The sequence below is a fragment of a genome, unplaced genomic scaffold, assembly GCF_019419815.1.
Source record: "Pyrus x bretschneideri cultivar Hongxiangsu unplaced genomic scaffold, Pyrus_bretschneideri_v1 Contig5, whole genome shotgun sequence".
Lineage (NCBI taxonomy): Eukaryota > Viridiplantae > Streptophyta > Magnoliopsida > Rosales > Rosaceae > Pyrus > Pyrus x bretschneideri.
Window position 1 is genome coordinate 2,615,926 of NW_025999787.1, and position 15,305 is coordinate 2,631,230.

General features: G+C 34.1%; 1 protein-coding gene across 2 annotated transcripts; it reads right to left on the reverse strand.

Moving 5' to 3' along the window:
• Window positions 1-11,048: 11,048 nt before the first annotated feature.
• LOC103954760 lies at window positions 11,049-12,455 on the reverse strand. Of its 2 annotated transcripts, none has more exons than XM_048569022.1 (3): window positions 12,223-12,455; window positions 12,027-12,127; window positions 11,049-11,365 (listed from the first exon to the last, which is right to left on the reverse strand). In XM_048569022.1, the coding sequence occupies exons 1-3, from the start codon at window positions 12,363-12,365 to the stop codon at window positions 11,358-11,360; spliced, it is 252 nt and encodes an 83-aa protein (XP_048424979.1). In that variant the 5' UTR covers window positions 12,366-12,455; the 3' UTR covers window positions 11,049-11,357. The 2 variants fall into 2 exon arrangements, with proteins under 2 accessions (XP_048424979.1, XP_009364856.2); XM_009366581.3 differs by having other exon boundaries at window positions 11,049-11,369; window positions 12,223-12,454.
• Window positions 12,456-15,305: the final 2,850 nt, after the last annotated feature.

Below are 15,305 nucleotides of genomic sequence, written 5' to 3' on the forward strand. Positions count from 1 at the left end.
GCCTTCTCTTTATAACAGTATATAGATATATAGATAGATAAATATTTCCACTAGAAATATCTTCTTGCATAAGTTGAAACAAACTCATCTTAAATTAAAATATCAAATTGGACAAACTGGACACAAAACAAATAACCAAGAAAGTCCTAGGGCTGGAAAAAATTCCCGAAAATTCCGAACCACACCAAAAAGAATTCTGATCCCAAATTTAAAAAATTCCAAATCAAAATTCTTGAAATTTTCAAGATGAAATACCGAACCGGTTCCAAAATTTTGGTATGAGATTTGGTATTATCTACTCAATTCTTCAGTAATCCCATACCAAACTGAAAATAAATATTATATATATATATATATATATTATACATTTGAAATGTTGCTAACTAATTGTAGCAATATAATTAGTGCAGTCTACAGGCAATAACCATAGCCCTTTATTGACACATATGCATGTACGAACCTCCCACAAATGTGTCTATTTCTTCAACACAAAATCAAAAAATTGTATTGTTAGTTTTCGAACTTATTAGGTTTGTAACTTATTTTTTTGCTTTTGGGTTTGTTACTTATTTTATTTTATTTTCATGTTAATTTAACTTGGTATGAATGGTTGCTATTTCAATTTGTATGAAATTTGGGAACACCAAACCATTCTGAAATACCGAAAATATTTCAGGAATCTCGAAAATTGGGAATACCGAAATTTTGGTTTGGAATTGGTCTTCAAATTCTCATCCCGCAAATTTTCGATTTGGAATTCAAGATCCCATTTTCAATTTGGGATCCCATACTAAACCACCCCTAGAAAGTTCTATAGTAAGGAGGCTTGGATTTAGCTAAATTGTCAGCATAGCATTGTGCTTTGCCGACTAAATTTAATTCGAATCTTCTCCTATCATTTAGATGAAGTTAATGTAATTATTTTATTATATTTTAAGAAGAAGAATTGATCAATACCTTGGTAGATATTATGTGGAGGGAATATGTTATTTCTCCGAGTATATTTATTTAGCTATTTTGATTTTACTAAAGGTGCTATGGGCATGCAGTAGGATTATTATGAATTTATGATAATGAGTGTAGACCCACAAAATAAATTCAGTCTGTAGAACCACCAACTCCTGCTCCCAACACATGACCTATAATTAAAAGCAAGGCATAATGTGTTTATGCAATGAGCTATAAAGTCTCCTCTATTTTTTTTTTTTTTCTCCATTTCTTAATGTATATTTGGTCTATCGTTATTCAGTCTTGATTTTGTCTGAAAATACCTTAGATTCAAATCTCATAAACTATAGCTGTTACTGTTAGATAGAAGAGAAATGAAAGAGCAATCATCTGTGATTATTTTATACAAGTTTGGTATATATAATACATTACATCCTTTAATATATGAAAAATATCATGTGGTTGCTGGTTGGAAAGTGGGATTAGGAACATTAAATTAACTGGAACCCATCACATGAACCCTATTTATGGGTGCGTGAGCAGCTCCTCCTGTGTCCCTTCCTTGTGATTATTCGTGGGCTCCAAAATTTGTTGATATACTGATATCTATTAAAGTAGCACTAAAGGTTTTAGAGCAAAAGAACCAACTATTATTTAAACTTTGAGATTAAGGCTTATGGGATTATTAGATTTTGATTATGGAGGTATTAGCTATGCAGCTGTTATGTTATCATATTATCGTGTTAATTACACACATAAACATCATAGAGAAATACTGTTACCTTGTTAGATAAGTTTGAGGGATTGTATATTGTAATTTGTCAGGCTATCAAATCTATTCATTCTTCATATTAATAATAGTTATTGTTTAAGTTAAGAATATGGTTCTTTTAAAAGAAAAGCTAGGAAATGGGTTGAGTTTTATTTCCAAATGTGTTAATGTATATCGACTGAATTTGCATTGTAAAAAAGTGTAATTAATCATACCGGAGAAATATTCAATATATCTGCAAATTAACGAGGCATTATATATATATATATATATGAATATTTAACTTCTTGAGTACAAGCGTGAGGCGTACTCCTGATCTATAGTCCCCAGATCTTAAATATAGAAATTTGATATATTGTCTGTAAACAACTTCGTACTGGTTATTGTCAACATTGTGCTCAATTAATTTCTCCTCATGTTACTCGTATGATAGCTGCCAAATGGATTTCAAGTTATATCAAAGGTACTTTGGATTTTGGCCTAACTTTGGCTCCTAAGCTTGCTTTTGCATAATTGTCTGTTCAGATGTTGATTTGGCGGGTAACACCAGCCGCTTCAGCACTGGCTACTTAATTGAAGGTGGTGCTATCCACACCATTTTTATTTTCCACACATCCTTTTCAATTTTTTATCATCGAATTGAGTGAATTGAAAATAATCAAATGACATAAATTAACAAAGAGTGTGTGGGAGGTAAAATGAAGTACGTTGATAACAATACCCCTTAATTTATCTCGGCACCAATCCCATCTCGTGGTGCTCCAAAAAGCAACTAATGGCCTCTCATTCTGCTAAATTAGAGTACCAGTCTCTTGCTTTGTGTGTGCTGAAACTACATAGATCTGTTATCTTCTACAAGAACTTGGTCATTGACGGAGACATCTTGGGCCCAAGGGGAGGATGCCTCCACTCAGTTTTTTTTTGGTAAAAAAAATGTACATGCTTGTGAAATTAGCAAGATATTTCACTAGTTTACTTGTGCTTGTGATATTATCATTAACTCTTCCAATTCCTACTGCCAACGTTGAAAAAGCATTTCGGCCATGAAATTTCTAAAGAATCGATAGAGAAATCAATGGATGAATGATAACCTGAGTATTTTCATAGAAAGAGACGCTTTCAAAACATGGAACATATCGAGGGATATTGTAATATGTTTTATATTAAATTTTATGGATTAATATACAAGTATTTTATTTAGTAAATTCTTTAGCTTTTTAATTTGTAACTTTGTTATTAGAAGATGCCTCCATCCATAAAAATCTCTAACTTCGTCTCTAGGTTTGGTTGTCCTTTCCTGTATTACTTTATTGTGACAACATTAGTACCAATATCTTGCTTCTAATCATGTTCATCATGCTCGCACTCATCATATTAAACTTAATTATCAGTTGTTCGTGAGAAATGGTGCTTGTGAGTCATCAGGTTTGGTACATTTCTTCTATTAATCAACCTGCTTATTAAAGCTCTCCATTAGCCTTGTCATGGTGTTCTTTCCTCATGGGGAAGGGGGGGGGGGTGGGGTGGTGGAATGTTAGAATAAATTTACTTATTCTAGGAATCGTCTTCATAATTATAGAAATGTAATTCTTTCTGCATGTGAATTTTGTCAAACCTAGATATATTGTAAACATTGTATTACGTGTGAAGTCCAACAGCCATATGTATTCCAGTCCAACGGGTTGTATTACGTGTGAAGTCCAACAGCCATATGTATTCTAAGTCACACGATTTGTGTTGTCCATGTGTTTGGCTTGAAAATTCGTTACAAGTAAGAGAATGTGTTTAGAATGAATGAATCACATTGTACAAAGAGTAGTGATACACTTATTACCTATTTGTACCATCATTTGACCATCTCTCTAATAGAGGTAGAGCTCACCAACACATGTGGATCTTGTCTCTATAAGAGAGATGATACTAATAGATGGTAAAAATAACATTTTTTTGTTGTAATCGGGTTTGGTACATTTCTTCTATTAATCAACCTGCTTACTAAAGCTCTCCATTAGCCTTGTCATGGTGTTCTTTCCTCGTGTGGGTGGGAGAGGGGGGGGTGGTGGAATGTTAGAATAAATTTACTTATTCTAGGAATCGTCTTCATAATTATAGAAATGTAATTCTTTCCGCATGTGAATTTTGTCAAACCTAGATATATTGTAAACATTGTATCAAATTAATTAAGGAGTCATATAATTACAACAAAAAATGTTATTTTTACCATCTATTAGTATCATCTCTCTTATAGAGACAGGACCCACATGTGTTGATGAGCCCTACCTCTATTAGAGAGATGGTCAAATGATGGTACAAATAGGTAATAAGTGTATCACTACTCTTTGTACAATGTGATTCATTCATTCTAAACACATTCTCTTACTTGTAACGAATTTTCAAGCCAAACACATGGACAACACAAATCATGTGACTTGGAATACATATGGCTGTTGGACTTCACACGTAATACAACATGCTCATATACTATAAAAGAAGTTGAGGTTCCACAATAAAATCAATTGGCAATATGGGGAGTAACTCAACTCCTTATAAGTCCATGCAAAATTCCTCATTCCATCAATATGAGATTCATTCTCACCAATTGTAAATATGGAGGAAATTAAATCCTGCCAACCAAATTGGTTAGGCAGTTGCATTGTCAATACTGAAGATTATCTTTTCAAAAGTGTATGACACCCCAAGTTTCATAGACTAATATATACATAGATTTGATCTGTCATTCATTAACTAATAATCTACGTATTGCCAAATTAACAACTTCACTTTGCTTAATTAGTTTACCAGAAGATTACCTGGAATTGCAGACTTCTTCAGAACCCTTTACAAAGAAATATAAAAAATAATCGAAAACGAACAATTAAGATAATGATGTGCACATTCAAAAGGCAGCCGTCATATACCTAATGTTTTGAAACTTGCAGCCGTTATATACCTAATGTTATGAAGTACAGGTCGAAAGTGTATCAGAAAATAGATTTTTGACCAGAAAAAGGTCGCTCTGTAACTATATATTTCTCGAACAGAATTGTACACATATTTCTTAATAATGCTTCCCCTAAGCAGCCTAACCTTTCGGCTGGGAAGGATAAACCGTATAAAAGCTTAACAGACAAATATAAAGCCTAACTACAAAAAGAAAGTGGTCCTTCACACAACAAGAAAACTTTTGAGACTTTAATAGGAAAGAACTAAATATGGGAATATTTAATCTCAAATAGTTCGTCTACTCCTATTTTCTGTGATGATAGTGTGATTTGTGACTTTGTCGGCTTCAGGTCTAGAGTTTACTGCATTGAGTTTACATTAGAAACAACAATGAGAAGGCAAATACTTGTATTCATCTCTTCTTCACTCTTTGTGGATAACGTATCTTCATTAAACAATTTTCGTAATTGGAACAATATATTCAATTTCTTAAGAATCGTTTGAAGATCATATCTTCACAAAATCATTTGAATCATATACCGTTTAGTAACCCAAATATATGGAACAAATTGAAATATAAGTATCAAATAACACATTCATGATAAACCATTCATTATATTGATATAGCAATACTACTAGGAAAATTGTACGGACTTTTTTTAAAAAGAGAATCGGTACCATTTGTATTAAAAAATTATTAGCGGACATTATGGAATTGTTAATCATCGTTATTCATTTTTTTTGGCTCCCTTCATGTTTAACTGGTTACAGCATGACCTTAATACTCAGCGTATGAAATACATAAAAAATATGAGGTTACACTATGATCATCAAAGCTTGCAGTCCAAGACTACAGAGTAGTGATGAGGTTCTAATCAATAACATTGTTACTAGATAACAATGTTTATGTTATGGACGTCTGTTGCACTATTAAGATAGCCTATTATATATGCATGAACGTGTATGGATTACAAAATTATTGTTCAGAATAAAGGGTACTGGTACTCTTTTTTTAAAGGGTACTGTACACTAGTTCTATTTAGAGACACATTATAACGCACATGCTAGCACACTCTCTAATAGAAGTGACTCTACCATGTATGTGAAATCGATTTATATTTAGAGATGTGTTAGCAAGTGTATTAATTTTTTGTGTTTAATGGAGCTATCTAGATATGACATACCTAAGACCATCTCTAAATGAGATGTTAAATCTTAAGTAGAATGTCATGTAATCAAATTTGAATGTATCAGCAAGTTGCAACCGATATGGCAATCCTATGTGGATTGACATATGAGTTTTTATATGTCAAATTTGACATATGAGAAAATGTGATGTCAAATAATTTTTAATTATTTTATTGTGTATGTCTCATTAATGCACCAATTGTAGATCTTGAAAATTTATTTTAATTGATTTCTTTTTAAAAATGAGTCCTACAAATATCATTTATAACAAAAAAAAAACATATCAGTTGGAAAAAGAAAAAATTTGACATTAACACATCAACCATCAAATTAACATTTGATATTTATTTTTTGATATCTCCATTGGAGATGCTCTAAGAACATTGGTGGAAGGATAAGTATTCCTAAGTACACTAGGGCTACGAAGGCTCCAAAATTCCAAATCTTATCTTATATTCTCCCATACACGAAGGCTCCAAAATTACAAACATGAACACCTAAATCAGTGGCTGCAACGTGTGAGCAACGATGAAAACAGTTCTCAGGAAAAGTATCCTATAGAGTGGAATAATTTCTCATGACATTTGCCAAATCTGCAGAGTTTTGAATGTGGACCACTTGTTTTCAAAGGAAGATTTAGGCAATTTTTTATATTGGAAGAAGATAGACCACTTGACGAGGTCATGGACTTTTGGCCCTTCTTTCTGAGGAGGGTCTACCTAAAATTATACTAGTTTGGCAATTGTTTGGAAATTGGAAGGCTACTTATGTCATGCACGTTGCAATTTGCAATTGTGCATTCAACTGAAATACGTGAAATAGTGTCAATATTTTAGGGAAGTGCAGGCCTAGGTTGGTAACTTGGTATTGAGGAATGAAAGAGAAATTAATGAAACAGCAAAGAAACCCCAACGGGTTAAGTCTAGTAGAAAGCGAGCAAACATTTGGAATCTCTAAGTTGAATTTGAACTCTTACAGACGTATTTTTTTAGGTCACTAGTTTTGCTTTGATGTGTTGTTTGACTCTGGATCAAAAGTATGCTACCGCTTCGTATGAAACGAGAACTATATAGAAAAACAAATTAGTCTATTATCAATTTGTAGTGAGATACCTCTTATATTAAAAAAGAATAATAAACCAATAAAGAAATTGGTTAGGGTTTGCCCCTTTGTTTAAGTGCATAAAAATTCTACTGATCCCAATCAATATTGTGGTGTTCCGTGGGTTTTTGATGATGGGCAGCCAGGAATTTTTTATCTTAATAATCAAATCAGAAGCTCTCTGCCTCTCTTAATATAACATTGTGTAGTGTGCGTGCAAGCAGGCATGCGTGTTGAGAAATGGACATAAGACAGAGACAGATGGCTCTACACCGACAAGATAGAGATCAACCGCTAATGAACATTAGTTTCTTGAATTTCATCTCTAATGATTTTTAAGAGTGCTAATTAATCGTGTTTTCAGGTTCATCGACAAACACCAAGCTTTGGAACTTATTTTAGTTATACCTTTTTGTTTATCCATCATACATGAGGATTGGATGTGCTTCATTTACTATTCACATTCATGACATAAGTTTGAAAATACCTTTTTCATTTTTTTTTAATTCAAGAAAAATTCTCTAAAGTTAGAAAGAATTTCTTGTCGTGAATGTGTTTAGAATTTTTATTGTTATTACAAGCGATATTTAACATTAATTTACATTAAAATAAGAGTATTTAAACATGAGATACAATGAGTTAGACAATCCACTACTTTCATACGATTTAGGATTTAGTAAATATGTGTATCGACTACCCATTATGATATTGGTTGTTATGATTGCTGACAAGAGGCAAATTACATAACTTGAAGTTGAGTTTTTACCAAATGAAATCCATTTTCAATTAACAAGTAATGTTAACAATTTTTCTAAGAATCATGAAGTGACATATATACATACATATACATACATATATATATATATATATGTTTTATTAGTGTTTGGGAATCAAGGGGAGGAAATTGTTCATAGTCATAGACTCATAGAGGAAAACTAACTTTAAATTAGTGAGAAGGTGGGTAAAGAATTTATTAAGTAATCAAATCTTAAAATTCACTACCATTGGGCTATGAAAGTCAACTACTTGAATGATCAAACCAAAACATCTCATAGAAATTAACTAATCTACACTCGGAGGAAATGGCTCCACTCAATTAACTTGTACAACAAATTGGAAAACACCTATAGTTTGATCTAGACCGCAATATCATCGTGTGAATATGTGAGTGCCTCATTTATTATGTGCTCAAAGCACATTGTAAGTCAAGACAATTATATAAGAATATATCTCCATTATCATTCATTGTGTGACTAAATCAAATGACAAAATTACATCTACACGAAATACTCTCAGTGACACCGAAGCCTTCCAACACAGCGAACCTCTCCCACGCATGACAATAACTATAAGAGCGAGTTCCCCCTGTCGATCTACTTTCTCTCCAAGTATTTTCACAATCACAAGTCACAACCGGTGGGATAGTTGAATATTTGGGCAATTAATTTATCAACCAAATTTAATATGACATCTCATCTACTACTTAATCATATATATAAGGCCACGTGAAAACTTAGGCTTCCAAGTTAGTCTATGTTTTTTTTTTAATATGACTGAAATAATAATGCACTGTACCTGCATCTGCCAATTAAGTCAAAGATATTGCATGCAATCATCCGATTAAGGATAATGCTAAGAAGATTAAATTTGTAGATTAAATTTTGTAAACTAAATAACATAGAAGTTGATGATTCAATTATTGCCTAAGCGTTAATTAACGTGTTTAATTTTTATTGGCGACATATCATTTAATTTGCAAATATAATTTACAAATTTAGTCTCTCTAGATACCTTAAATACCTGATGCATTTGTTGCTTCTTGGAAGTTGGTAAAAGTCCATTTAGTTTGTTAAATGAAGATTAACAATGAAAAACTGACTTTTGAAATTCCCATTCAATTCCTGCATCGTTAGAATAATATTATATTTCAGAAAATATAATATAATCAGTTTCGGCACATTTGTATTACTATTTTTACATTTGAGAGTATTTTTGTCAATTTATTTTTATTTAATAAGAATTTTTTCCGAATAATCAAAATGATTGACGGTGGACAAACTCAAAAACCACTTTTATCGATATTAAATTTCAAGGACCAAAGTAAAAAGTTATGTTAATCTTATGGACACTTTTAGATAAAAATCCATATGAATATGTTGCTAACCAAACCGTTCCTTTTTTTTTTTTTTTTTTTTTTATGTTCAAGTGTACATGTGTTTAAATGTTGTGGTGTTGAAATTGCATGCCTTTTTGCTCACCACTTTTAATCATAGTGTAGTATTATCACCTCACTCGATGCTTGTCGCATGTTGTTATTATAGTGTATCATAATCCATCTTGCTAATTACCATTTAGTTTCTGGGTATGAACTCGTTCTACGTTGAACGGTTGAAGGAGGTTCTAAGTTCTAATTTCATGAACTCTAGGTGAACTCCATGTACATGTTCTAATGATTCTGAAACGTCTAAATGCTGAACTAACTAATCTCAAAAATTGATGGGTATATAGGGGTAAAATGATGAGTCTATGAGGGTGATATAATGAGACTAGAAGGTATCAATAAAGGGTGGTGCTATCCATCCAACATTTTTTTACCTCCTACACACCCTGTTAATTTCTGTCGTTTAATCATCTTCAATTGATTTGATCTGAATATCGAAATTTGGGATGAGAGTGTAAAAGGTAAAAAACAGATGTGTGGATAGGCAACATCCTAAATAAAACACGTAACATGAATGAACTATAGCAAGAGGTGTGTAGAAGTTTTAGCACAACTGAAAAGAGGTTATGCTATTGGGCCGATCCAGTTCACTCTTCTTCTACTCTGCATTTGCATCACAGAGGATTGTGTAGGAGCAGCTTGGCAGCTCTATGTGCTGTTTTACATCAAAGTGGAAGATGATGCGTGGGAAGATTTGATTTTCCAAAGCCACTAGCTAGCCAAGAGGTGATTTTCGCACACTATTTTTAATATCTCTCACACACTTCTTTTTATTTCTAACTATTGGATTCAATAAAACACAAACAAAAACAAGAGACAAGATTAAACAGGAACATGTGGTAGGCTAAAAAGGGTGTGTTTATCATTTCCTATGTAGTCATTGTACGCTGCAGAGTTGAATTTTGTGTCTCAATTCTTTCAGGTTTCATCACACTTTGGTCACTTATATAGCTTCTACCACCAAGGCTCACCTCTCAAACTATTTGTGTCAAAAGAAGCAAATCATCTTGGCACAATGGCAATCAGGCAAATTACTCAATCCTAACATTCTTGTTTACACATTTTACTGGCAAAATTAACTGAGATCTAGGCTCATTGGCTTTAAAATCAAAGTTCATCTCCAGGTATATAACTCATCCGCATGAACAAATAAAAACAGTTCCAACAGGAGCTATATGATCATTTAAGGGTCGAAGCGAAACAAGAAAAGCAATGAATGATCGATTGTTACTCGGCAAATAGCAGTAAAGGTGTCACGGGAGTGATTCTAAAAATAGGAAAGTCTACCATGACCTATGATCCAACAACTAATAATAGATTTATGCAAAGAAACAAATACAAATGACAGAAAACAATGGATAATATGCGTCTAAGAAAGATAATTCAGACCAAAAAGACAAGTTAATCTAATTACCCGAGAAAACAAAACAACTTTTTAACTCCGAGACAACCCTTCTCTTTGTGCTTAAAATAGGAAGCCAACAAACTTCAACAATCCCAAATCACCGTGTCTCTAACATAGTAAAGTAACTACTGCTTAGTAACCAAACGCTTTGCAAGACTAGTTGATAACTTTGCATTCTTTTCGTCTTGCCAGTTGCTACTACATAAAGTTGCATGCAACTCTACAGAAAGTAGCCAGTTTAATAGATACTAATATATTTGCCTCTTAAGCAAATAGAGGAAAAGAGACACGTCGATCTCTCATACGAAAATTTCTCTCATAAATCAATTATATGAAAAAGGAAGACTAGGTTCACAAACAATTCAGACATTGCAACCCAATAAATGAAGGAGGAACAATTCAGACCTAGACTTTAGGCCTTATCATTCCAACATCAACATCCCTTTTAGTAAAAGTATTTTCCCCAAAAATAAACCATCACCTCATCTCATATTTTATTGATTACTTTGATACAAATTTAACATGACATTACTTCAAAACAATACAAGTACATCATCTAACTAGTGAATGTTAAATTGAACTCCCATGTAACAAACTAGAAGAATTTCAGGAGATGCAAAAGATTTGCTATTTAATTCAAAACAAGCATGTTCAGCAGTTCACCTCGAAAGACAAGCATTTCGTTTCGACTTTCGAAAGAAACTTATCAGCAAATTCAAGAATAGTACAAGAACTCTTGATTTCAGCATGCACACGCTCCTAGATAGGACTGATATAGTTCACAAATCTGCCTGTGGACCAGGGGAAGAAAGAAAAACATAGTACCATCAGGTAACTCCCAATAACAACTAATAAAGCTGTAAAAGAAGAAAACCGAAAGTTCAAAGTTCAAACTCACATCTCAGCACATAAATCAGGTAATGTTTCCCTTTGTTTTTTTTTTTTTTTTTTTTTTCATTTGGTTTTGACAGCATAAACCAAGAATGTTCCCAAAAAAAATTTGTTTATGCTTAGTTTTCCCCTTAAATTCCTCATCCCACGTTAAGTTCTAATTCCTAAGTTTTGAACAAAACTACTTTTAAAGCTGAAACCCACCTGTGCAAGTATGTCTCACCTCTGCGAGAGATATAGTCACTAAACACGGTGCATATAACAATACTACTATCCTTTATCCAGTATAGACAATTTAACCAATCAATGAGAAAGGATGCTAATTTATGATACTGCATTCAATGAACTTTACCCCTGTTAATTTACTTTTCTAGTTAGAGATTAACCTTCCTAAAGGACGTGTCGTTTGTTACTTGCCTTATCTCGAGGGATGGACATCATATAACAAGATTACAGGCTGAATGACAATTAGCAAACGACACGCCGGTAAACGGATAGGAAGACGTAAACATGGATGCAAAAACACCAAATTAATAGAAAATGAGGACATTAGGGACCTTCGGAGGAGGTGGCCAGGGCCGGAAGCTTGGAGATAAGGCAAGCGGACGCAATGGCATTGTGGAGAGGTTGAAGAGAGCTCAATTCTCGGCGCAACAGCCTTCCAATGCAAATATAAACAAGATTATTACATTCATATACATTTCAAATGTGTATATACACAATATATATACATATGTCAAAGAAAGAAACTACCTTGAGGAAGAGGAGCGACGAGCCATGAAATTGGACGGAATCGAAGGGCATGGCGCTGCTGAAATTCTTGTTCTTGTTGTTGATGTTGCTGCTCGGCAAAACGCGCGCAGAATTGTCGATCTTCCGGCGATCGAAGCTGACATTTTTGTTCTCTGTTAGTCTGTGTGTTTCGTTTCGAAACCCTAAAACCTCTGTAAAACCCCAATTTCAGAGACGAGGACTGACGGACGCTGAGCTCAATTTCACGTCCTGCTTTGTATTGGGTTGGGCTGGATCAATTCGCATCGTATTTGGGCTTAAGAGATTGTGGGCTTTCAGTTTGAAGTTCTTACAAACGTGTCAAGAAATAATGTGGGTACTAGTGGAAATTTCTTGTTTTCGTTTTTTACAAAGTGATATTCTAAATTATTCTAGTAAGAAGGGGATATTCGAACTTAGGTGAAAGATAGTAAAAGGGAGGCATCTCTCATGACATCCCACATATGTGTTGTGGCAATTTATTTATAGAGACACGTGTTACTACCTAGTTTGATATGTTATGTTGCTAAACTTTGTCTAAACTATTATCCATGCATGAGTGAAAAAATTTACCGAAGCATCTAGTTTACATTTAAATGTATGGGGCAGATTAGCATATAAATGAAGGTAGTTTACTCCGGTGAAAAAACTACGTCTATTCACCTATAACCTGATGATAGCGTTAGTAGAGTAGGGAACTCTCCAAAAAAACCAATTGCCATGTGACATGCTCATTTATGAAATGATCGTGAATGCCGCACAAGCACATGATTCTCCTATCACGTATCCCACTCTCAAAGCTCTTCTTCTCACTACTGAAAGAAGAATGGTGGAGCCGACTGTTTCGTTGGTTGAAACTACTCCAGTGAATGCTTATGTGGCTACAAAAGGACGTGGTGGACGTTCTCAAAAAACTGGACATGGTGTTGGTTGGTCCAATCGTGGCATTCATGTGAATCATCAAAGGTATGCTCCCCACAACAATAGTCAACGATAACTGCCCGGAGAAAGGTTAGTTTCTAGAACTGGTCATATAACTTGTCAAACATATGGAAAAGAAGAGCATCCAACCCTAGACTGCTATCAGCGTATGAATGCAGCCTACGAGGGTTATATCCTAAGGAAGCGCCTCACCGCTATGGCTTCTTCTTCGATCACACTCAATCGTCAACAAAATGGGTTCTGGTTATTTGACACCAGGGTAAACGCATATAGTACTCCTGAACTTCAGAACTTTGTCAATCCCAATGAGTATAATGGTAATGAAAACATTGGTGGAGTAGGTAATGATATTGGACTCTCTATTGCACATTCTAGTTCAAATACAATTATGACTAATTCTTGCTCCTTTAACCTGAATAATATATTACACTATCCCTCGGCCTCAACAAGTTTGATTTCAGCCCATAAATCTACCCTTGACAACCATTGTTATATCCTAATTTTCCTATACTTTTTTCTTGTTAAGGACCTCAAAACCCGGAGGACGCTTTTCCGAGGAAGGTGTGAGAATGGGTTATACCCATTTCCAAATGGTGGTGGATCATCTAAACATCCCCTTTCAACATTTGTAGGCGTTCAAGTGTCTACACAGAAGTGGCATGCTCATCTTGGCCATTCTGCATCTAAAATAATAAGATTTTTAATTGTAAATAAACAAGTGCCAATTAGTGGCACCTCTAATGAAAGTTTTTGTCATTCGTGTCCGTTAGGCAAGAGTACCAAGTTGCCTTTTGATGTTTTAGAGTTTGTTTCACAATTTCCTTTAGAACTTTTGCATTTCGATGTTTAGTGTTCACCTATTGTTTCAATTGAAGGATATCGCTATTATTTATTGTTGGTTGATGATTTTTTAAGTTATTCTTGGATTTTTCCTATGAAAAATAAGTCTGAAAGGTTCCAAATATTTATTAAATTTAAAACAAAGGTTGAAAACATGTTTTAGCGTTCCATAAAATCTGTCCAGTGTGATGAAGAATGAGAGTATAAAAGCAATGCTTTTCGTGATTTTCTTGATAAACATGGCATATCTCAAAGGTTTTCTTGTCCAAAACATCCTAAACAGAACACTCTTGTAGAAAGAAAACATCATCATGTTGTTGAAACAATCATAGTCATGTTGTCTCATGCTCATATTCCTTCAAAATATTGGTTTGATGCGTGTCAAACAACAACTTATATCACAAATAGGCTATCTACGCGAGTTCTTTTCGAATGAGTCACCTTATGAAAAAATGTTTCAAAGAACACCAAAATATGATTTATTAAAAGAGTTTGGGTGTAGATGTTTTTCGTGGCTAAAACCTTATACACAAAATAAACTTGAAGCTAAGTCAAAATCATGTGTTTTCTTAGGTTATTCGTTGGATCATCAAGGATACAAATGCTTGGATTTATCCACGAGACGAGTTTCTTCATCTCGTAGTGTCCCTTTTGATAAGGACTCTTTTCCATTCCAGGATTCTAGACCTGCAAAGGAAGGCGTCAACACCATAGGTAGTTCTTCTCAACCTGAACTCTAATTTGTTTTTCCTAGTTTATCTCATCCATATCCTGCAACCATCGAGACCCAAGCTATAATCTCTCAGTCACATGTCACGTCCTTACTTCCTAACATAAGTAGCCCTGCACAACCTCAGAGCCTTCATTGAAAACCATAGCGTATCTAAATCCAATCTTATTATAGGCTTCCCCATTCTACCTAACCTAGTACCACTATCCTAAGATTACCAAGTGAGCAAGGATCAGTCCCCGAACCTGTCCTGCAACAGCCACCTACGTGTGTTCCCACTCTAGTTCATTCCATGCAAACTCGCTCCAAAACTAGCATACAAAAACCCAATCCAAGTATGCATTGCATGTTGTAACTAATGATAAAAGTGATGATTCCAACTTGTTTCAGCCAAGCAATTAAACACCTAGGAATGGAGGAGTGATATGGTTCAAGAATTCAATGCATGAGAAAGGTGCGGGATGTGGAATCTTGTTCCTTATAAACCCCACATGAACTTGCTTCCAAACAAGTGGGTTTACAAGATTAAATGACACACCGATGGTTCCATCGA

Excerpts from the sequence above, each read along its gene's own strand:
- LOC103954760 (XM_009366581.3), bottom strand. The coding sequence starts at position 12,365 with ATGTCAGCTTCGATCGCCGGAAGATCGACAATTCTGCGCGCGTTTTGC. Across the intron at positions 12,128-12,222 it reads CGTCGCTCCTCTTCCTCAAG|GCTGTTGCGCCGAGAATTGA; the intron begins GTAGTTTCTTTC and ends TTGCATTGGAAG. Across the intron at positions 11,370-12,026 it reads CCTGGCCACCTCCTCCGAAG|GCAGATTTGTGAACTATATC; the intron begins GTCCCTAATGTC and ends CCTGGTCCACAG.